The sequence below is a fragment of the Acomys minous genome (genome assembly GCF_964271855.1).
Source record: "Acomys minous genome assembly, chromosome: 15".
Taxonomy (NCBI): domain Eukaryota; kingdom Metazoa; phylum Chordata; class Mammalia; order Rodentia; family Muridae; genus Acomys; species Acomys minous.
The window spans coordinates 16,681,568-16,705,372 of NC_140497.1; the positions used below are offsets into that span (position 1 = coordinate 16,681,568).

The following is a 23,805-nucleotide window of genomic DNA, read 5'->3' on the forward strand; positions in this document are numbered from 1 at the left end:
CTCCTGAGTGCTAGGATTAAAGGCCTGCGCCACCATGCCTGGCACAAACTTCATTCTTTAAAAGCATTTCAAACAAGCATACACCAGTAGGCAGAGACAAACAACAACTCAGGCTCCAGGAGCTTCTTTGGGGCTGATACTGTTAAACGGTCATGAGGCATTTTACCCAGAGACGCTAGAGAGGAGGCGGCTGTGTTTATCATGCCAGGTGTAGGTAACTTTATTCAAGATTTTGACAAAAATGATCCCCAAAGTAATACAAATTTAGACACCTTAAAAAAGTCTAGATGTGAAATTTCAAAAGAAAAATTTCAGTTTCAAATCAAGTTTAACTCAAAATCAAACAAATTTACAAATTATAAATACTATTTTCCTTCTTAAATTTATTACATTTTTCAAAGACAGGTCACCAATGTTTTTTCCTTCGATACTGGCCATTTGAAATCAATTAACATGATTTATTTCTTTTTGTTTTTTGTTTTGTTTTGTTTTGTTTTGTTTTTTGAGTCAGGGTTTCTCTGTGTGATGGCCCCAGCTCTCCTGGACTCTCTTTGTAGACCAGGCTGGCCTCAACCTCACAGAGATCCACCTGCCTCTGCCTCCCAAGTACTGGGATTAAAGGCGTAATCCACCATGCCTGGCTTCATGATTTCTATCTTTTAAGTTCTGAGTTTGTACCTATCCTGAATATTTGTTATAATCAAAAATATAAATCCAGAAACCACAGTTCTTCCTTCCCACCTCCCAGATGCTGAGACAGGTGTCTACCACCAGTATAGCTGGTTTATGCAACATTGGATTTAACCTAGGACTTCGTGTACGTTAGGCAAACACTCTACTGAGCCACATCTTCAGCCCCAGACAGTATTTTTTTTTTTAAACTACATTTCTTTTCATCATGTGTTGGCACTGGTTTGGTTCTTTTGAGCAGAAGTGATGGTTATAGGTTTAGGAGCACTAATATAAAGGCCTGCTAGCCTAGAAAAAAAGTATCACTTTGATATTTTACTAAGAAACTGCTTTTGTTGCAAAATCAGACACTGTCTGCTAGACCTCACTTTAGGCTTAAAAGGTCAATGTTTTACCTGTCTCTGCAGTAATAACATATAAAGATAATCAAGAAAGGCCCTTTTCTTAAACTTGGCTCTAAATTGACCGTTATTAATAATAAATAACATCTTTCTTATGAAACAGACAATTCTGTATAATTTATTCTATGAAATAAAGACCAAATTTAAATGAAAATAATGAACTTCCCACTGTAGCTATGGCTGACTCATTCCCTGAGCGTGAATCTCCTTTTCCTTCTATCAACTATAAACTGAGCTCAAATCTGCCCCAGACACTATTAAATGGAGAACAGTATCATTAAATAATCATGTTTGTTACTGTTTGCAATCACTATTTATACTAGTTTTCATGTTTTTAATCATAAGGCTCTCTACATAAGCAGCAATAGCCAAAAGATATTTTTCTTAAAAAAGCAATATCAAAGTGGATCTTTATCCAAACACAACAAAAGGGCAAAGAATGTCTACAAACACTGTCATTCTTATGTTAATGTAATTTCCAAAGTCTCTTTCCCAACAACTATGAAAAGCAGAAGTGGGAAGAACTCTAACACAACATGCTACACAAAAAGGGAGACAATGACTGGCTCGGGAGCCCACTACACACTGCAGTATATCCAAGTGGCAAAAGGCTATGAACTTGTTTAGAATTGCCCATCTATCTGGCTGACAATATTTGATTATATTAAACATATTACTACAAAATGTACCAAGAAGAATAGTGTTAATTTGTGACCTGCAGATAACAAAACAAAACGGAGGTCCAAGAGTCTAAGCTATAATATACACATGAAGTATATGCAGTCATAATGCACAAAAATGTGACAGTCCAGATGCTTACAAAACAGCCTGTTTGTCTCCAATGTCCTTGATAACCTGTGAATAAAGTCTACTTCCCTCCAGCGATTTGATAAGCAGCAGCTACAGACACCCATGGATTTTTAAGGAGTGGATCTACTTGGCAAAACTGATAATTCAGTTTCCTGTTGAGTTCAGTCATCTGAAACCTGACAAGCATCTTGGAACTGGTGCTCTTCCATTCCTCTGCCAGCTTTTCTGCGGTCCGAAGAAAGTTGGAATGTGCTGCTTCTTGTTACAACAGGCATTTCAAAGAAGGTAACTAACCGAATTAAAAAGTTCTTTGGCCAAATTAGTAACAGGCTTACCCTTCATTCCAAATTATTTCATAGCCCCTTCTTTTCTAATTTTTCCAGTATGGCCTGGATCTTACAAACAGCCTCTTTCCTGGCCTGACGGACAGAGTCCTGGCCCCCAGTTTCAACAGAATCCAGTTCTAAAAGTTCCTTTGTCAGCATTTCTTCCAGAAGCCAGTAAGCTTTGTCTGTCTTTTTCCCTACAAACTCTTCTACTTCTTGCTCAAGATATTGAACCTTCTCCAGCACGTGGATGATTTTTTTAATACTTGGAGGAGTGCTTTCATCTGCAGAGAAGCACTCCTCAGGGAGATGATTACTGGGAACTTGACTGCTGGGATGCTCACTCGTGGTGTTACCGTACAGCTGAGGCTCAGCACTGTATTGGACTTGAGAATCCAAAAGGTCTGAATTATCATTGTTCATTGTTCCAGAAGACTCATACTGATGGACACTGCAAGGGAAGTTGTGCCGGTTCATGCCTTGCCCTGACTGGTTATAGGAGTATGAGGAATCCTTGGAACGGGAAGACAGAAAAGGAGAAAAAAGCTGTTTTAATGGGAAGCCATCAAGGTAAGCTACACATCTTCCACTGACCAGGAAAGTACTTGAAAAGATTCCCACAAATAAAACCGGTTCCTACCTTAATCATCGGAGAACAACACTGTTAAGGAGATAAAAGGGAGAGCCCTTTCAAGGGAAAGGTACAGAACGCCTAAATATGACGGCTGGAATCTACCTCAGTACAAGTTGTTCTTGTGAACACTTCACAATCTTACTACCTCACAATTCATCCTGTGACTTAATCATTAGTTCTTCTCCTTAAATAGCAGAAGCCTCTGGTCACAGCCAAAGGCAGACAGCTTTCTGTCGGTGGCTTTTGTAACCACCACCACACAAGCCAACATGTGCTACTTCATACTGTTTTCCATTTCTGTTCACATAGCACTTGAGGCTGTGAAATAAAGTCCTTGATTCTATTTAATATTCAGATAGTATCACAGCAGAAAATAAACATTTTCCTTTTCTATTTTATTTATTTATTATTTATACAGAGTTCTGCCTGCATGTGAGCTTACACGCCAGAAGAGGGCACCAGATCTCAGTATAGGTGGTTATGAGCCACCATGTGGTTGCTGGGAATTGAACTCATTGACATTTGGAAGAGCAGACAGGGCTCCTATCCACTGAGCCATCTCTCCAGCCCACCCCACCTCCTTTTTAAAAAAAGATATTCAGAGGACCCAAATTTGATTCTCAGTAGCCAGAAGGCAGCTCATAACTGTAACTCCAGTTCCAGAGGATCTGGCTTCCATGATTCATAGAAACATAGGCATACACATGAAAAATAATGGGAGAGTACAAAAAAAAAAAAACCTAAAAAAATAATAATCCCCAAACCAGATTTTTTTTTTTTGCATTTGACACAAACACTTCTGTCTAGAAGTGTCATTTTGTGTTTTCTGAACTACCTAGAGATCAAGAGAATAGCATTTGGAAGGCCTCCCACCTTAGGCTGTTGGGGTGGTGGTGAAGGAGGTGGCTGAGGAGAACCGTTGCCAGGCCATGGGGAAGCACTTTCTGTCATGTAGAGATTCCCAGGCGGTGCTGAGGGTGCAGCTGAAGGCCAGGGGTAACGGGCCCCCATCCCATAAGCACCAGAAGCCCAGGCATCATCGTGTGGTCGTGCAGTCGCTCCTGACTGTGGCACAGTGCGGTTACCATCTCCATAAGGATAATGGGGCAAGGTCATTCCAGGGTTCTAGATTGGGAAAAGCAAATGCATGTTGGTTGGTCACTGCTTAAAAACAAAACTTAAAAGTAATAAAAATAGCATAGACAGGTCCTGACCTACTAGTAACTCATTAATCAGTAACCAAAAATTCTCCACACCTGAGGAAACCTGGCTCCCAAAACAAAAAGAACAGAGTTGGTAAAGGACTCAGGAATTAAGACCTAAAATTCACTGGAAAAGCATGTAATTTTCCAAAAACACTACAGATGGATGAATCCATATGCTATAATAGAAGACAGTAGAACTTAAGCCGGGCGTGGTGGCACACTCCTTTAATCCCAGCACTGGGGAAGCAGAGGCAGGTGGATCCATGTGAGTTTGAGGCCAGCTTGGTCTCTAAAGCGAGTCCAGGACAGCCAAGGCTACACAGAGAAACTTGTCTCAAAAAACAAATAAACAAACAAATAAACAAACCAGCAGAGGAGGAGGAAGAAGAGGAGGAGGAGAGTAGAACTCTTCTGGAAGCCAACAGAAACAAGCATGGCATAGTTATAGCTTCTTAATATACACCTGGCAGCACCGGGCAAACGACAGGGAAGATTTCCAGCAGCAACTAAAGATTTTATTTTATTAAGATTTCGTTATTATTTATACAGTGCTTTGCCCATATGGACACCTGCAGGCCAGAAGAGGGCATCAGATCTCATTATAGATGGTCGTGACCAACCATGTGGTTGCTGGGAATTGAACTTGGGGCCTTTGGAAGAGCAGACAGTGCTCTTAACCTCTGAGCCACCTCTCCAGCCCCCTAAAGACTTTATTTCATTACAGAAAATTTAGAGGGGAAATATGTTTCAGTGGTTAGAGCACAAACTGGTCTTCTAGAGGATCCCAAGTCCTAGATACCATAACAGGTGGTTCCCAAACCTGTCACTCCAGTTCTGGGGTTTCTCATACCTCTGGCCTTTGTGAGTACCTGCATTCATGTGCATGCACACAAACATAGTCACGAGCGCATGCATACACACACCCATGTCATTAAAAACAATGAAAATAAAGGGGGCCAAGAAGAGCCAGGTATGGTGGTATATGTCTTTAGTCCCAGCACTCAGGAAGTGGAAGTAGGCAACTTGCTGTGAGTTTGAGGCCAGCCAGGTATGTACTGAGAGTTCCAGGTGCCCATGGCTACATACTGAGACCTGTTCTCAAGAAAAACTCCAAAATAAACAAACAAAACAAAATGATAAATTATGGGCTGGAGAGATGGCTCAGTGGGTAACAGCTGAACCGGCATTTAGTCCCTGAAAACCACAGAAGGTGACAAAGTTGTCCTCTGACCTCTACACATGGGCTGTGGTATATGTGTGCCATCCCCACAACTCCCATCATGCATACAAATAATAAATATAAGTTAGAGTATTAGTTAGATTTAAAACAATTATGACACTTTAAAGGTACCTTCAGCCAAATCCAAATTTAGGCATCAATATAACAAAAGCCCCTTTCCTCGTTTGTAAAAACAAAAACAAAATCCCAAGCAAACAAAAAACCTGATTATCTATAGTGTTTTCTTTTTAAGAAAACGCCTCACTATGTAGTCTTGGATGGTCTTGAACTCAAAGGGCTTCGCCTGCCTCTGCCTCATGAGAATTGGGGTTAAAGGTATACACACACGCGTGGGTCTAGTTTTCTGTAACTTTCCACTGTTTACAGATCAGGAAGTAGAGGCACTTTCCCTGCCAGGAAACCGCTTACCTGTGAAGCAGGGTACCCTGGAACCTGACCCCTCAGAGGAGGTGCTTCTGTTGGACAGTCCTGCTGAGAATATATCCAGCGAGACACTGGTGTTGGGCTGTTCCCAGGTGAGCGGTAAGTGCTTGGAACTTCTGTGGAGTAATTGCTCTGAGTATAGCCAGGTACATAATAAGCCCCAGAGTATGAGGCACTGCTTGCTGCAGGGCCTGGAGGGTATGGGGGGCCATATGCTCCATTTGCATAAGAACTCACACTCTGAAAAAAAGAACAACCAGGGAGGAAAAAAGATAAATGGGTTGAAGGGCCGAAATGTCCTTTATGTCCAACCTTGAAAGCTTAAGGAAAAAACAGTATCAGTAACTGGTGAAAATCTACGCTACCTAGGCGGTCTATGAGGTGCCCTTTCTCTTCTCTATAATCACAAACCATGCACTGACCTCAAGCTATGACCCTAAGTTCTGTTGCATCGATGGAAGAATATATTGTGATGGCAGATAAGATGACGAAGTAACATCTTCCTCAAACATTTTCTTTTTGTTGTTGTTTTCCAAGACAGGGTTTCTCTGTTAAACACAGCCTTTGGTTGTCCTGGCTCTCTGTAGAGCAGGCTGGCCTTGGACTCACCGAGATCCCCCTGCCTTTGCCTCTGCTGGGATTAAAGGAGTAAACTACCATGCCCAGCAATCACATCTCCAGGCAGAGCACCTGTGCCCACAGGAGGCAGCTCTAGGAAACCTGAGGGACTAGCTAGAGAAAGAAAAGAACTATGGGGCTGGAGAGGTGGCTCAGGGGTTAAGAGCACTGACTGCTCCTCCAGAGGTCCAGAGTTCAATTCCCAGCAACCACATGGTGGCTCACAACCATCTGTAATGAGATCTGGTGCCCACTTCTGACCTGCAGGTGAATATGCAGATAGAGCACTCACATACATAAAATAAATTATTTTTTTTAAAAAGAGAAATACCATATATAATAGAAAGGGAAAAATCATGAAACAGGCCTCACTCTGTAATAGGCTTTTATATTTAATTACTCTTAGCTTCAGTTTCTCTACGAGTAAAATGGAGAGTCTAAGCTGACCTCTGACTTAGCAGGTACACAGCATGCCCAACAAATAGTGATTACATTAGTGCATGCATTATGAGAGTTCAAGAAATGAACCCAGGTCTAGACTGAACTATTTAACACCTGCTTCCCAGACAACAGCAACAACAGAGGACACAGAAACTCTCAGTGCACTGCTTACTAGTGTGCTTTACTGTAGTTTAGTTATTGTTTTAAACAGTGCTGGGGACTAAACCCAGGGCCTTGTGCCTGCCAGACAACTGTGCTACCTCCAAGACACATTGTTGGTCCTTTCTCCTTTCTCCAGACTATTACATAGTTAATATCCACAATCCTGCTTAATGCTTCAAATAAGATTAAAGTTATGCTCTAAATTTAAAACTATTACTCTGATATTTTCTATTATTTTCTTTGCACGTGCATGTGTGCGTGTGCGCATGTGTACACTGGAGGATGCACACATCAGAGCATGCTTGTCGAAGTCAGAGGACAATATAGATGGTAGGTCCTTGTCTTTCACTTGCCTTTGAGCTTGTATGACACAGGCTCTCTTATTCACTGTCTTATACTCCAGGCTAGGGATTACAGACACATGGGCTACTGCATGCAGCCTTCATGTGGTTCTGGGAATCCAAATGCAGGTCATCACATTTGCATGGCAGGCACTTTGGACACTGAGGTATCTCTAGTCTCACTTTAGCTTTTTAAAATAGTAAAAACACAGAATCACATATTCTTGTCATCGCTGTTGTCTTTAATCCTTTTCATGTTCAATACACCTGATTAAAATGGATATATTAGCTTTCTGTAAGTGGCCAGAGGTGACCTGCAAAGATGGTTCACTACTCACTTGACCCAGAAGACCCTACAAAATCATGCAAATCAAGAGGTTCAAATCTTCGTGTTCACTTTAAGAACACCCGGTAAACTGCCCAGGTCATCAAAGATATGCATATCCGAAAAACCACCAAGTATCTGAAAGATGTCACTTTAAAGAAGCAATGTGTGCTGTTCAGGTGGTATAGTGGTGGAGTCGGGAGGTACACCCGGGCCAAACTGTGGGGCTGGACTCAGGGTCGGTGCTGAATTTTTGCTGCACATGCTGAAAAATGCAGAGAGTAGGGTTTAGATGTAGATTCCCTGGTCATTGAACATGTCCAAGTGAACAAGTCACCTAAGATGCGCTGATGAACTTACAGAGCCCATGGCCAGATTAACCCATACATGAGCTCCCCCTGCCACATCGAGATGATCCTCACTGAAAAGGAGCAGACTGTTCCAAAGCCAGACGACGTGGCACAGAAGAAAAAGGTATCCCAGAAGAAACTGAAGAAACAAAAACTGATGGCATGGGTACAGCATAAAATAAATGCAGATAAAAGTTAAAAAAAAAAATGGCTGTATTGGCACTTGTATGCAATCCCAGCAGCATGTGGCAGGGAGAATTCCAAGTTTGCAGCTAGTAGTCTACATAGTGAGTCCCTATCTGAAGGGAAGAAGGAAACCTAATTGTGTGTGTACACCTGTGGTCCTAGCACTAAGGACAAGGAAGAAGAATTCTGATGTAGAAGACAGCCTGGCCTATATTAGTAGGACCTATTCCAAAAACAAAACAAGAGAAACAAAATACAAATGCCCAAAGAACTGCACGTGTGGTCAGAGACAACAAAAGATTAAAGAGCCAAGTAATATATTCCCCATAAATCCTTGAGGTTTTCAGTCTGATAAAATAACTCCTTAATAATTCAAATACAAAGGTCAGATTTGATAAAATGCCATGTGTGGTTTTGGTCTGTAATTCAGCTTCCCAAGGAAATCATTCAATTAGAAAAAGGTCACAGGCATGAAGCTGTCATGTATATTATTTGTAATTCCACAATATAGTACATGGCTGGAGGGATAGCTCAGCAATTAATAGCACTGGCTGCTCTTCCAGAACACCCAGGTTCAGCTTCCGGCACCCATATGGCTGCTCACAACTATACGTAATTTTACTTCCAGGAGATCTGATGCGCTTCAAGCTTCTACAGACACAGCATACATGTGTTGCACACATATACAACCAGGTAAAACACTCATATATATAAAATAAAAGCAAGTAACTCTTGGCAAGTCTGTAATCCCAGAACTTGGGAGGCAGAGACAGGCAGATCTCCGTGAGTTTAAGGCCAACTTGGCCTAGAGTCCAGGACAGATGAGGCTACACAGAGAAACCCTGTCTTGAAAAAACCAAAAACAACAAAAATAAGTAACTCTTAAAAAAACAAAAAACCACACACACACAAACGAGGTAGACAAAATGTCATAGAACTTAAATGCACTATGATAATCAAATTATTTAACAGTTTAAGGGCTGTTCTATTTATTTATTTGTTTGTTTTTAGAAAAAGATTTAATTTCAGGGTAATTGTGGGACACATCTTTGATTTCAGCCCTTGGGAGGCAGAGGCAGGCAGATCTCTGAGCTTGAGGCCAGCCTGGTCTCAGTCCCAAGACAGTCAGTGCTACACAGAGAAACCCTGTTGTGGAGTAACTAAAACAAACAAACAAACAAACAAACAAACATGCAGAGGCAGAGATAAGGAGAATTACAAGTTCAGCACCAGGAGATGCTTCACGGTGAATTTCAGAAGAATACCCTTTACATACAGATCAACATATAGAAGAAATTGAAAAATAAGGAAAGAATGGCAATCACTCTGCTTGTGCCACCCTAATACGACCTATTTGGGAAACGCATCTTGAGCCTTCCCTCTGTCATCTGTATATACCTTTCCAGTGTTGTAATTCAGTTTTTAGTACTCTGTGTGTGTGATGCATGTTGTGTGGTCGGGGGGTGTGCCACGGTGCACTTGTGAAAGTCAGAAGACAGCTTTTAGGTTTTTTCCCCACTGGATCTAGGGATTAAACTCACATCATTAGGTTTACAAAGCGAGCACTTTTGCCTACTAAGCTATCTCTGCTGCCCTACTGCACACTTCTGTGTTTCCCTGTCATGTGCAGGTTACAGACTTGATGACAGGAACATCTTTGTCCTCACCTTCTCCTCCACAGCTCTCAGCTACTGAGTGCTGGAATCACAGGCCTGTGATGACCAGGCCAGCTTCTTCTCCCTCCTCTTCTTTCATATTAAGCAAAATTTCGCCGGGCGGTGGTGGCGCACGCCTTTAATCCCAGCACTTGGGAGGCAGAGGCAGGCGGATCGCTGTGAGTTCGAAGCCAGCCTGGTCTACAAAGTGAGTCCAGGACAGTCAAGGCTACACAGAGAGACCCTGTCTCGAAAAACCAAAAACAAAAAACAAAAAAAAAAAAAAAAAATCATATTAAGCAAAATTTCAAACAAAAGTAGAAATGAATGTTCCTCTCAGCTTCAGCTAAGTTTCAACCTGTTGACCACATTGTATGCATCTTTGTAGTATTTTCTTGGGAGTATTTTGAAGCAAATACCAAATGGTGTATATTGTTGCTTAAATAAACCTAAGTATGTGTATTTAAAAACAACAAAACAAGGGGCTGGAGAGATGGCTCAGAGGTTAAGAGCACTGACTGCTCCTCCAGAGGTCCTGAGTTCAATTCCCAGGAACCACATGGTGGCTCACAGCCATCTATAATATGATCTGATGCCCTCTTCTGGCCTGCAGTTGTATATGCAGGTAGAGCACTGTATACATAATAATAAGTAAGTAAAACAACAAAACAAAAACCTACTGTATTGTGGTAGTGTAAGTGAAATTGTCCCACATGGACTCTGACAATGTGAACACTTGGTCCCCAGTTGTTGGTACTTTTTGGGAGATTTAGGAGGTATGGCCTTGCTTAAGGAAGCATATCACTTGGGAGGTAGGCTTTGATTTGAGCCATTCTTAGCTTAGTTTTTCTGCTTTGTGCATATAGTTTAAGATGTGAGCTCTCAGCTTACTGTTCCAGTCTCTATGCCTTCACTCTACTATAGTGGGACTCACCCTCGGGAACCAAAAGCCCAAATCAAGCCTTAAGTTGCCTTGGTCATGGCATTTTATCACAGCAATAAAAAGATGACTAATACACATACCGTGATTAATAAGAAGTGCAAACGAGATAACTCAGTAGGCTGAGGTACTTATCACAAAGTCTCATCACTCAAGTTCAGTTCCTGGAACCCACATGGTGGAGGAGACAATTCTCACTAGTGTACTGAGCTCAATGTATGTGCCCTGATATGTGTAACATTCAACCCACCATCACCCACATGATAAAGAAATAAATAAGACCAGATGTGATGGCACACATCTTTATTTCCAGCACTCAGGAGGCAAAAGCAGAAGGGTCTCTATGAGTTCAAGGCCAGTCCTATGTACATAGCAAGTTCCAGGCCAGCCAAGCCACATGATATGATCCTGTCTCCAAAATAAATAAAGTGAATAAAGAAATGTAAAAGACAAAGCAAAAAAATTTGTTACTTGCAAGGAAACAACTCTAAAATCTATTTGTTTCTCATAATAAGTTGAATAAAATCCCTTCAAAGACTTATCTTTGGGACTGGAGCATTGGTTCATCGATTAAGAGCACCTGGTGCTTTCCCAAAGGACCTAGGTTCAATTCCCAGCAAACACATATCCACTCAGGGATGTCTGTAACTTCAATTCCAAGGATCTGACACCCTCTTCTGGCCAGACACACACGCAGGCAAAACACAAATGCTTGTGAAATAAAAATTAATTAAAATCCCTGGATCTTAGGAGCAGGGATTAAAGACACGTGCCACCATGCCCAGCTTCTAGATATTTAGTAATACACTTACATTATTTATTGCTGTTTTCTTTTTTGTTTTTGTTTTTTGTTGTTTTGAAACAAGATCTCCCTATGTAGCTTTGGCTAACCTGGAACTAGCTATATAATCCAGGCTAGCTTCAAATTCATGGAAATCTGCCTGCATCTGCCTCCTGGACACCAGGATTAAAAAGCATACACCACCATGCCTAGCAATAAATTTATACTTAAAAAAAAAACCTTATTATATATTACAGAACAAGAAAAATTCACAAAATAACTGTTTGGAACAACAAACAATTACAAAGGAACATAATAATCAGTTCATCAAAGGACATTGTACTTGCTGTTAGAATTTTCCCCTAAAAATATGAATTTCTATAATTTTAGCTGTATACTGAGAGTCAGAGTCAGTCTCGCTCACTTTCTCATTTTTTGAGACAAGGTTTCTCTGTGTAGCCCTGGCTGTGCTTGAACTGGCTCTGTAGATCAGGCTGGCCACAAATTCAGATATTCGCCTATCTCTGCCTCCCAAATGCTGGGATTGAAGGAGTTAATCATCATTTCAGAGAGTCATCATCTTCTTCTCTTCTGTGGGAACCATGCTAAATTCAGCCATGTTAGAAATCCCGTGCTTAGGGTACAAACTGTGACCTTCCAGTTGTTGACCCTTGCTGAAGGAGGTCTTGTGTTCTAGGCTATCTTTGGATTATCTACCCAGAGAAATAGGGAATTCCTTACAGGGAACTACCCAGAGAAATAGGGAGGTTCTTACAGGGACTACCCAGAGGATTAAGGAAGTTCTTACAGGGAGCTATTCAGGTGATTGTATTCTTGCCTGGGGGCTAGGGAAAGTTGGATTAGAATAGATCTTGTTGACTTTGCTGTATAAAGCCAACTCGCAGCCGGGAATGGTGGCACACGCCTTTGATCCCAGTACTCGGGAGGCAGAGGCAGGTGGATCATTGTGAGTACGAGGCCAGCTTGGACTACAAAGCGAGTCCAGAACAGTCAAGGCTACACAGAGAAACCCTGGCTCGAAAAACCAAATAAATAAATAAATAAATAAATAAATAAATAAAGTCAACTCGCCTGCATTAAAGAGAGTCTTGATCAGAAATTTCTAGATTTGGCTCATTATTTCTCGCGTCTCTGTCCCCACTTTCAATCTGCACCCCCTCTTTCAGGTGAACTCTTGTTCGATTTGTCCCATGGGCTGGGAAACACTTTTTCCTCCTCCTCTCCCTCTTCTTAGATTTATTATGTATACAACGTTGTGTTTGCATGTACACCTGCATACCAGAAGGGGGCACCAGATCTCATTATAGATGGTTGTGTGCCACCTTGTGGTTGCTGGGAATTGAACTCACACCTTCAGTAGAACTGCCAGTGTTCTTAACTTCTGAGCTATCTCTCTAGCCCTCAGACTTTTCTTTTCTTCTTTTTCTTTCTTTCTTTCTTTCTTTCTTTCTTTTTTTTTTTTTGAGACAGGGTTTCCCTGTGTAGCCTTGGCTGTTCTAGACTCACTTTGTAGACCAGGCTGGTCTCAAACACAGCGATCCGCCTGCCTCTGCCTCCCGAGTGCTGGGATTAAAGGCGTGCGCCACCACCGCCTGGCTAGAGTTTTCTTAAGGCATGATAATGATCTATTTTTTTCTTCAGTATTTCAGTTACCTCAGGAACCATCTTAAATAAATCTGACTATTCCATATCTTCCATTTGCATATTCAGAGCTTCTGGGTCTTTGCTGATAGCTACAATTATCTCGCTGTCCTTCATTCGGGCCAAATACTGGACAGCTCCAGGTATCCTGACAGCAATATAAAGTTCTGGGGCTACTACTTTTTCTGTCCGACCAATTTGCATGCCATCAGAACAAAGCCAGCATTGATAGCAGCATGGGAGTCACCAACTGCAGCCTTTAGCTGATCTGCCAATCGTCTAGCAACTCAAAACTCTACTCTTCAAACTCAGACCCCACGTACCACCACTCTGGCACCAGCTAGTTCTGGGGGATCTCTTTTCCTCAAGCCACTGCTATTCCTGCTGGCAGAGAAGTTGGTGCCTTTTCTGAACCAGCACTACCTCCACTTGTTGCTGCAGTCTCAAAAGTTGTTACCTGAAAAGAAAACAGCTTTGCATTGTCATCCTACTTTACTGTTCATAAAACATTTCCTGCATGGATGGTTCTCATAAATGTGTCATGTGACTTGATCTCAGTGATGCCAGAAATTGGGGGAACATCAAGTTTGGGTGCTATTCTGGGCAAAAGGTTCTTTCAGAAGGCAGACGCTCCAGCACACATGTTGTGTAACTGAACTGTTTCTGAGTTCTCAAAATCGATGGTGTCCATTCCTCGGGAAGGAAGCCTTTGTACAGACCATGCTGAGCTATCAAGACTTTTGTTAACAGAATGGGTACGTTCAACTATTACCAAGATTCTGTGAAATCAGAGCAACAAGGCCTTAGTCTCAGCAACCGGAGCTGTGGGAGCAGCAGCTACCTCTGCCAACCATCCAAATGCTTGTCCACATTATTTTTACAGTAAGTTTATGCTGTTAAAAATGTTATATGAAGGGGCTGGAGAGATGGCTCAGTGATTAAGAACACTGGCTGCTTTTCCAGTGGTCCCGAGTTCAATTCCCAGCAACCACACGGTGGCTCACAACCATCTGTAATAGGACCTGATGCCCTCCAATGTACTCTAATACATAAAATAAACAGATCTTTAAAAAAAAATGTCATATGAAGCCAGGCATTGATGGCACTCGCCTTTAATCCTAGCACTCAGGAGTCAGAGGCAGGTGGACTGCTGTGAGTTCAAGGCCAGCCTGGTCTACAAAGCAAGTCTCAGACAAGCCAAGGCTACACAGAGAAACCCTGTTTCCAAAAACCAAAAAACAAAACAAAAACAAAAACAAACAAACAAGTTATATGAAAAGCCAGGCATTGTGGAGATACCTTTAATCTCAGTATTTGGGCAGCAGAGGTAGGCTTTTGAAAGTTCAAGGCCAGCCTGGTCTACAAAGAGAGTTCCAGGACAGTCAGAGCTACATAATAGAGAAACCTTGTCTCAAAAAAATCCCATGTACTGGGGCTGAAGAAATGGCTCAGTGGTTAAGGGCACCGCCTGCTCTTCCAGAGGTCCTGAGTTCAATTCCCAGCAACCACATGGTGGCTCACAACCATCTATAATGTTATCTGATGCCCTCTTCTGCAGATAAAGCACTCATATACGATAGATAAATCTTTTTTTAAAAATCCCATGTATACATATACACACATATATGTATATATGCATACACACATATAGAATCTAGGGGACATCTTGGTGTTCATCTCTTCAGCCCTCAAGTAGATTCTTTAAGCAAAAGGAATCTGTATTTAAGAATAGTATATGCCAGGCAGTTGTGGCTCATGCCTTTAATCCCAGCACTGGGGAAGCAGAGGCAGGAGAATCTCTATTTGAAGCCAACCTGGTCTACAAGGTGAGTTCAGGATAGCCAGGGCTCTGTTACACAGAGAAACCCTGCCTTGAAAAACAAAAAACAGCCGGGCATGGTGGCACATGCCTTTAATCCCAGCACTCGGGAGGCAGAGGCAGGTGGATCGCTGTGAGTTCAAGGCCAGCCTGGTCTACAAAGTAAGTCCAGGACGTCCAAGGCTACACAGAGAGACCCTGTCTCAAAAAAAAATAAAAATAAAAATAAAAATAAAAAATAAAATAAAAAAAAGAAAAAGAAAAAAAAAAGAAAAGAAAAACAAAAAACAAATTTAGAGGAAATTATATATGCTGCTCTGATTCTAGGAGAAAATATAAGTATGAATTAACAAAACTCTTAACAGAAGGTTAGGGAGGTAGCTCAGGTGACAGAGTGCTTGCCTAGGATGCATAAAGACCTGTATCAGCAACCTGCCTAGAAGCTACCCCAATGCAATAGAGGCACAGACAGTATGGGAGTAACCAACACTTTAAAGAACTGGACATAAGGTCTACTCCACTAGATGGAACCCATACTTAACACTGCTAAAGTGACCAGGACCTTAGGTAACAGACCCGAAGGGAAAGCCTACTGCTGTTATTCTGCTAAAGGAACATAGCAATAAGATAACTGCTAATGACGTATGGATATACCCATACATCAGTGCACTGCTCAGCCCTCAACAGGGAAGCTGTTTCTTGCAGAAACTGGTAAGTAATACAAAGACCCACCACTGAACAACGTGCAGAGAGTAAGAGACTCAGTGCGCTCAGCCCAAATGGGATGACTCTATCCAATTATCTCCCCTCAAGGCTTAGGGATCTAAGTGGAAAAAGATGACTCCAAGGAAACAGCAACATCCAAACATACAAGGGTTGATACACATATGAACCCACAGAGACTGTAATTATATGTACAAGACCTGTTTAAACCAGACAAAATCCCAGTACAGAAAAGAGCAAATGGGCTGGGAGGTAGTAGCATTCGCCTTTAATCCCAGCACTCAGGAGGCAGAGGCAGGCAGATCTCTGTGGGAGTTATTGGGAGGCAAAGGCAGAAAAAATTTCTGTGAGTTAAGGGCAGCCTGGTCTATAGAGATAATGCCAGGACAGTCAGGACACAGAAAAATCCTGTCTCAAAAAACAGAAGACTAGCCGGGCAGTGGTGGCGCATGCCTTTAATCCCAGCACTTGGGAGGCAGAGGCAGGTGGATCGCTGTGAGTTCGAGGCTCAGCCTGGTCTACAAAGCGAGTCCAGGACAGCCAGGGCTACACAGAGAAACCCTGTCTCAAAAAAACAAAAGAAAAAACAAAACAAAACAAAAAACAGAAGAGCAAGGAAAGAAATTAAGAAAGAAAATAAATCTGCCAATCTTTAACCATACCTGGCCTTGTAACTCTGGTCTCACAGGGTATGAACTTGGGTATGGGGCCCTCGATCGCACAGAATTCCAGTAGTTAGAATTATAGCCAGGATATGGTGGCTGTTCCTAAGGAAAAAAGAAAACAAGTCAATGTTAAATAGCATTCTTTCTGTTGCTGATGCTTTCTTTGGAAAGTTTCCCTACATACCCCAAGCTGGCCTGAAGCGGGCTATGCCACCAAGGCTGGGGCCCAAACTTGCATTCCTGCTGCCTCTACCTTCCCAGTGCTAGAATTACAGGTGTGTGTTACCATGTCCAATTCACTCTTAATTCCAGTTAGACAGCAACTGTTAGATACCTCTAACAAGAGGCAAGATTAGGGACATCAGAAAGAACAACAGACAAAAAGGGATCCTTATAGGGGCTGGAGAGATGGCTCAGAGATTAAGAGCACTGACTGTTCTTCCAAAGGTCCTGAGTTCAATTCCCAGCAACCATATAGTGGCTCATAACCATCTATAATGAGATCTGGCGCCCTCTTCCAGCATGCAGGAACATATACAGGCAGAATAGTGTATAAATAATAAACAAACAAATCTTTAAAAAAAAAAAAAGATCCCTACTATAGAGCCATCATAACACTTAAAAAGATAAGTTATAAAGTAAACAACAAGCCCCAGTACGCCACACCACTCGAAACGCTAATAGAAGGAATTCTATGTCAAGATGACTAGCAAAACCAGAGACAGCAGTCTGCCTTTACCCACTCCCAATCACTATCCCTCGGCAGTACATTTTGAGTATACCCAGTCTGAAATTTTGAAATCCAAACTGCTTTAATTCTGGATATTTTGAGTTTTGATATGACATCCCAAGAGGAAAGCTTCACACTTGATCGATATGATGAGCTGCAGTCAAAAGGCATGTAACGGATGTGTGGCTCAGTGGCAGAGCACTGGGCTAAACACAGCCAAAGGCCCTGGGCTCCATTCCTAGCACAGCAAAACAAACAAACAAAATGCAGAGGCATTAAAATGTGTATAGTTAACTTCAAAGTCACAAATGTTGTACATAAATGAATTTTTAAGTGTGCATTACTGCTTTGCCTATATGTATGTCTGTCTGAGGGTGTCAGATCTTGGAGTTACAGACAGTTGTGAGCTGCCATTGGGTGCTGGGAACTGAACCCCGGGTCCTTTGGAAGAGTAGTCAGTACTCTTAATGCTGAGCCATCTCTCCAGCCCCACATATATGAATTTCATGTTTATATGCAGATTCTGCCTTCAGAATAACTCATTATGTTTTATGCTTTCCAAAGTCTGAAACCCAAAATACTTCTAGTCACAAACATTTCAGATATGAGATATTAATCCTGCCCAACTGGTACAAAGTCAGTTATTTGTCACTATTTAGAATTAAATTTACCTAACAACTTTGAAGCACAAAACTATTGCTATGCAAGCTAACTATGTACATACATCTATTTGTTTTGTACTCCAGTGTATTTCCTATGGCTAAGCTTTCTGCTTACAACCTGTAATTGAATGCCATCAACTTGTATAGAGCAATCACCACTGGAAGGTGTCAGTCTAGCAATGATGGCATCATTTTTTCAGGCTTTTCCTTCAAATAAGTTGCAATAAGCCATTAAACTCTTGGGTTTTTTTGTTTGTTGGTTGGTTGGTTGGTTGGTTTTTTGAGACAGGGTTTATCTGTGTAGCCTTGGCTGTCCTGGACTCACTTTGTAGACCAGGCTGGCCTCGAACTCACAGCGATCCGCCTGCCTCTGCCTCCCAAGTGCTGGGATTAAAGGCGTGTACCACCACACGCCGGCACCACTAAACTCTTGTAAGAATCCTCCAGATGAATTCTTAAACCAACTTAACACACGATGTCTTTATTCTTCAGTAACCTGAGTTACTTTGCCTTGAACTTAGAGTTTAAGTGTACTTCTGGCTCATAACAAGCCATCTATCTGTATTTCCTTTAAAGATAGGGCTTTTGCCTACCAGTTGGTGTTTGTGGTTGGGTTGGATTAAACCTGGAGTTATTGTATATCTACACTCTCTACCAAGAATTTAAATCATGAATAAAGAGAAGACAAGGGCTGAAGCTGACTGCCCTAGATGTGGGGAATCTAAGCCTAAATCTTCAGATCCCCATGGTCAGCCCTCCAGGAGAATCTTTAAGGTAGAACTTAACTACCAGTACCCCACACTGTTCACTTCCTCTCCTCCGGCCCCAGCTTCCTAACACCACAGTTCCTTGCTTTTCTTTTTTCAGATAGATTCACCTCACAAAACACACTGAAATACAGTTATTCACTGTGTACAGAAAACGCATACAGCTCTCTGGTTTGGTTTTGTTTGGTTTTGGTATTGTTTAGTTTGCCTTTTCTTTCCACACTGAAGATTAAACCCAGAGTTTTGTGATGCTGGGCAAGTGTTCCCAGTGCCACTCATTATCTTATTTTTGAGACAGAGTCCTACAGGTTGCCAGTCTGGCCTGAAATTTTCTATCCTCCCATCTTAAGCTACCTCCAAAGTCGCAGGCCTGTGTCACACACTCGGCTTCTGTTTTCACTTTTACCATAGGTCTCAAGTAGGCACTCAGCAGTTAACAATTGCATAGAGATGTCAGATGCTCATATTTTCACTCTCTAGGACAACTTCACTTTTTTGTCACGTCAAATCTCTAAGTAGGGCCATTCACATGAGCATGGATGAGGAGTTATTTATAGGAGCATGGACAACTTAATACGGCTACATCATTGAAGACTACCCCCAAGTCCATCCCCAGCGACTATTAACTCCACTAGCTCTTCTGGAAGAGGTGGTCCCTTGTCAGACACTCTCTACTAGCATCTGTTTATGGCCTACAAATCCTCAGAAAGGTGGGGCCTCATGAGCCTCTCCTCCTTCTATGATGGAGAACTGCTGAGCTAGCCGTGTGCTGATAATCACAGCTGTAATGCAATTCATCAATGCAATGATTACATCACACCCTGAAGACAGTCTTTCATAACACCCTGTTCCTTCCTCTGCTCTTGCACTCTTTCCACTCCCACTTCCGTAACGTTCTTTGATTCTTGGAGGGAATAAAACGAACGACCTATTTAGGGCTAAGTATTCAATGGTCATTTCTTTTTTTTTCAGGACAGCAATCAGTTATGAGTTTCAGCATTAGTCACCACCCATTAGAACACACACACACAAACTCCTACAATAGCAACAAACCTTTGACCAAACCTTAGAACAGCACTAATCTGTGAGCTTTAGCAGAAATGATTAGAAGGAAGCTCTTTGGTGGACACACTTTGTCCATTTAGCCGCAGCAGTAGCAGTTTCCCTCCCCATTAGGTCTATGACCCCCCCCCACCACCACCACAGGCTTCTGAACAGGCTTACAGTACCAGGCATGATTCTCTCCTGTAGGGTAGGGCTCAGATACAAAATGGTTCATGAACCCTTAACAGTCGTGACACTATCACACAAGTAGACACCCTTTACCAGGCAAGTTAGTGGTATAGTATGGATCTGTAACCTGAAGACTGTATTTTTTTTTTCAAGCAGCTTGTACAGCAACTCAAGGATTGTGAAAATTAGCCAGCAAGGAGAACGCTTCCAGTTCAGTTTCACTTGACTTTTCTATGTCTTGTAAACAAAATAGGTGGTGTCTTCAACAACATGATCTTACCATCCAGTTCTGGTGGCTAACCAAGAGCAGTGACAATAGGATAGAAATATTACAAAAATGTGCATGTATATGCATCATGATGTGTGTGCCTGGTGCCTAAGGAGGCCAGAAGAGGGCATCAGACCACCAGGACTTAGAATTACAGACAGTTGTGAGCTGCCATGTGGATGCTGAAGTAAACCCAGGTCCTCTGCAAGAGCAGCCAGTGCTCCTGGCCATTGAGCCACCTCTCCAGCCCTGGAAGTTGTTCTCTTAAAAAACTGGGGAAAACGGTAGATTTCCAATTTTTTCCTATGCCAAATTTAAATATGTTGATTTTGTTGTTTTACTTTTTGATTTTTCTGTGTAGCCCTAGCCATCTTGGAACTCAGTCTGTAGACCAGACTAGCCTTGAAGTTAGAGATCAGCCTGCCTCTGCCTCCCAAATGCTGGGATTAAAGGTGTGCGCCACCACCAGCTGGGCTTAAGTATGTTCATTTCATAACAGGCAGGATGGTGCTCATCTACACTCTCAGCATTTGAGAGATAGAGGCAAAAAGCTGGGAAACTGAAGATCCTCCATGGCTACATAGTGAGTTTAAGGGCAGCCTCAGACACAAGAGAATTAATTAGTAAGTCAGGGCTTAGTGTGCTCAGAGTGAGCCCCTCAGTGTACTGAGTCCCACTGAGTTCTCACACAGTGCCCACAGACCACATGCTCTAGGCAGGCTCTTAAAGCTCCCTGTAGGGTTGCAGGTATAGATAAGTCACAGGTAGAGAGGATGCCTAAAATATACAAGGTCCTAGGTTCAAGTCCCACTACCGGGGGAGGGGAGAAAAATTTTTCCTATATCCCCCTTTCCCCATGTGTGTGCATAGGCATGTTTGCATGTGTGAGGACATACATGTGAGGGGTACATGTCCATATAGAGGCCGGAGGCTGATTCTCTCAATAGCTCTTACTGTGCACATACACCCACAGGTCAGAAGAGGGCATCGGATCATATTATAGATGGTTGGAGCCCTCATGTGGTTGCTGGGACCTTAACTTAGGACCTCTGAAGGAGCAGTCAATGCCCTTAACCTCTAAGCCATCTCTCCAGCCCCACCCTCTCATCCTTCGAAAGCCGGGATTACAGGTGAGCCACCCCAGCCAACCAACACTTAAAAGGGCTCTAGGGATCCAAAGGCCAATCTTCACACTTGCAGGATGTGCCGTATCCCTCCACCCCAGGTATTTGTTATAAAATTTGGTAAAAGCTAACAAAGTTAAGATTGTGGATTTGAAAAAAAAAATGTACATCCATGACAACACGTATATCTTTGGTTTATTTTCTATGGGTGTATAGAAATTTCTACCCTTATGCTAGGTGGTGGTGGCGCACGCCTTTAATCCCAGCACTCGGGAAGCAGAGGCAGGCGGATTGCTGCGAATTTGAGGCCAGCTTGATTTACAAAGTGAGTCCAGGACAGCCAATGCTACATAGAGAACCCTTGTCTCAAAAAAATTAAAATAAATAAGTAAATATTTACAAGTGCCCATTATACATTTCCAGTTTATTTCAAATTACTCTGGTACCATATGTGCCCTATACGCACAACTCCACTCCAATCAAACCTCCCAGCTCCTTACAGGATGCTGAACTTTGACAGAAAACAGACTTTCAGTTTGATAATGCAGCAAACTTAATAGAAGCCAGTTGGCAGTTTAAAGTTCAACTCCATTTCCTTATCTTTAATTTGGGTACTTAAAAGACTGAGTACTTCATGGGTGGACCATGTGATTAAAGTCCACCAGCCTACTCACCCCACCCTGCTTACCTAGTCAGCACTGAAAACATGTATTTTTTTTTTTTACAGTTAACTGCTTAATGCTACATGTTTTCATTCTTACACAATTTTTAGAGAAATTATTTTTCAGTTTCTTAAATGTTTAATTCAGTGGTTTGTAGGATACTCAGGATTGTGAAACTATCATCATTAACTTCAGAACATTGCTTCAGAGTCCAGATTTTCAACACTTCCTTCCAGGCCCCAACCCCAGCAGCTTTGTCTCTAGGGATTGTTTACTCTGAGCACTATGTATGAATGGAGTCACACAGTATGAAGTGCAGTTCTTGTGACTAGCTTCCACCACCACGCATGATCCAATCACGGTTCATTCATGTTGAAACAAACATGTATGGGGGGGTGGGATTCACACCCTTCTAGGTGTTATGTTCTAAAATATACACCATGTTTGTTAATGCTGCAATTAGTTGATAACTAAATGAGCTATTTCAACTTTTGGCCATTATAATTAATGATACTTTGACAATGCATTAAAATTTCTTATGTGGACATGTTTTCTATTTCTTGTTTGTTTGTTTGTTTTTGTTGTTGTTCTTTGTTTGAGATGGGGTCTCACCGTGTTACCCTGGCTGACCTGGAACTTAGTATGTAAACCAGGCTGCCTGGCTGGCCTGCCTCTGCTTCCTGGGTGCTGGGATTAAAGGTAGGCATCACCACTCGTTTTCCATTTCTTGAGAATACTTGTAAGTGTATCTGACAGGTCATAAGCTAATTTCTCTGCCAGAAGTTTTTAGGAACGAATCAGCTATTTCAAAAAGCACTGCACTGTTTTTACAATTCCATCATTAATGTTGGAGAATTTTACAATTAATTTCCAGCAAATAAGGATGTTATGAAGACCAAAAGATGCCACCATCCTATAATGATAGCTCCATACAAGGAGAAAATAGAAATACATTATTGGCATGTACACAAGTAATAAAATGTTACCGGTCCAAACATACTAAGCAAGCTCATCTCACGGAGCCTACTTCATTCAAAAATAGGGAAACATTAATCACGTCTGTCTTGCAGTCTCGTGATGATTAAATAGAACAGGCGCTTTACAGCATTGTTTCAACTCCAAGCAAAGCTTTAGTGATAAGGGGCTAAATGAGCAGCCCGCCCCGCACAGATCTTTCCCCGCGGGAGGGGCTGCTGAGTAACGACTGAGACTGTGTAGCTCCCCTAGCCACGCAGGATAAATTGTTACAGCCCCTACGCTCTCGGGAGAGAGATTCTGCATCCTGCTACTAAGCTTAGGGAGTCAGGGCAAATTATATTTTCGGGTTTGGTGGCAGCAGGCACACTTATGGCTGAAGTAAACACGAAGGGACAAATGGAACCCAAGCATATATCCCCTCACTTTACGTCTCCAGTCTCCGGTCTCTGCACCCTCCCCAGTAGAAGAAGAGCAAATCAGAAACCAGAGTCGTAACAAACCCTAAGTATAAAACCCCCAATGGTCCTCACCTCCACCCAAGACTTCCCTACCGGATCCCCGGAAGGACTTCGAACCTTACCTGGTGGCCTCCCCCGGCTCTGCTCGGTTCTGTCCAGGCGCCACCAGAAGGGTAGTAGCCATCGCCACCTGCGCCTTCCCCGGGCCAGGTGGTCTCGGCCGGGGCGCCCCCGCGCCCTCGCCAGGAAACCGGAGGCTGGGGAGGCTCGGGGCGAAGAGGAGGATATAAGGGCGGAGGTACGTGCACCGGGACATCGCCTCCTCCGGGCCCGTAGTAGCGGCCGTACGAAGGGCCGTCACTGGGGCCATAGCCCGATCGCCTCAGGGCCGACATGGGCTCCGCAGCCGCGAAGCGCTTCCCGCCCCCCACGGCCGGCCCATTGCGCAGGCGCCTGCGGGCGACAGGTACTGGCGGGCGGTGAAGGGGGTAGGACGGCTGCGGCCAATCCCGAGCCGGTCCCGCCC

At 42.7% G+C, this 23,805-nt stretch overlaps 1 protein-coding gene and 1 pseudogene across 3 annotated transcripts; one reads left to right on the forward strand and one right to left on the reverse strand.

The window, feature by feature from the left end:
• Window positions 1–195: 195 nt before the first annotated feature.
• BAG4 (BAG cochaperone 4) lies at window positions 196–23,805 on the reverse strand. 2 transcript variants are annotated; one of them, XM_084760328.1, is made up of 5 exons: window positions 23,402–23,805; window positions 16,395–16,499; window positions 5,715–5,969; window positions 3,735–3,986; window positions 196–2,740 (listed from the first exon to the last, which is right to left on the reverse strand). In XM_084760328.1, the coding sequence occupies exons 1-5, from the start codon at window positions 23,672–23,674 to the stop codon at window positions 2,255–2,257; spliced, it is 1,371 nt and encodes a 456-aa protein (XP_084616454.1). In that variant the 5' UTR covers window positions 23,675–23,805; the 3' UTR covers window positions 196–2,254. The 2 variants fall into 2 exon arrangements, with proteins under 2 accessions (XP_084616454.1, XP_084616455.1); XM_084760329.1 differs by lacking the exon at window positions 5,715–5,969.
• LOC311585274 (large ribosomal subunit protein uL22-like) lies at window positions 5,976–9,916 on the forward strand (annotated as a pseudogene). The gene has a single exon. The product of its transcript is annotated as a large ribosomal subunit protein uL22-like (transcript).

Coding starts and splice junctions, on each gene's coding strand:
- BAG4 (XM_084760328.1), bottom strand. CDS start 23,674: ATGTCGGCCCTGAGGCGATCGGGCTATGGCCCCAGTGACGGCCCTTCG. Junction 16,500..23,401: donor GAGCCGGGGGAGGCCACCAG/GTAAGGTTCGAA, acceptor TTTTTTCCTTAG/GAACAGCCACCATATCCTGG. Junction 2,741..3,734: donor CACCACCCCAACAGCCTAAG/GTGGGAGGCCTT, acceptor TCCCGTTCCAAG/GATTCCTCATACTCCTATAA.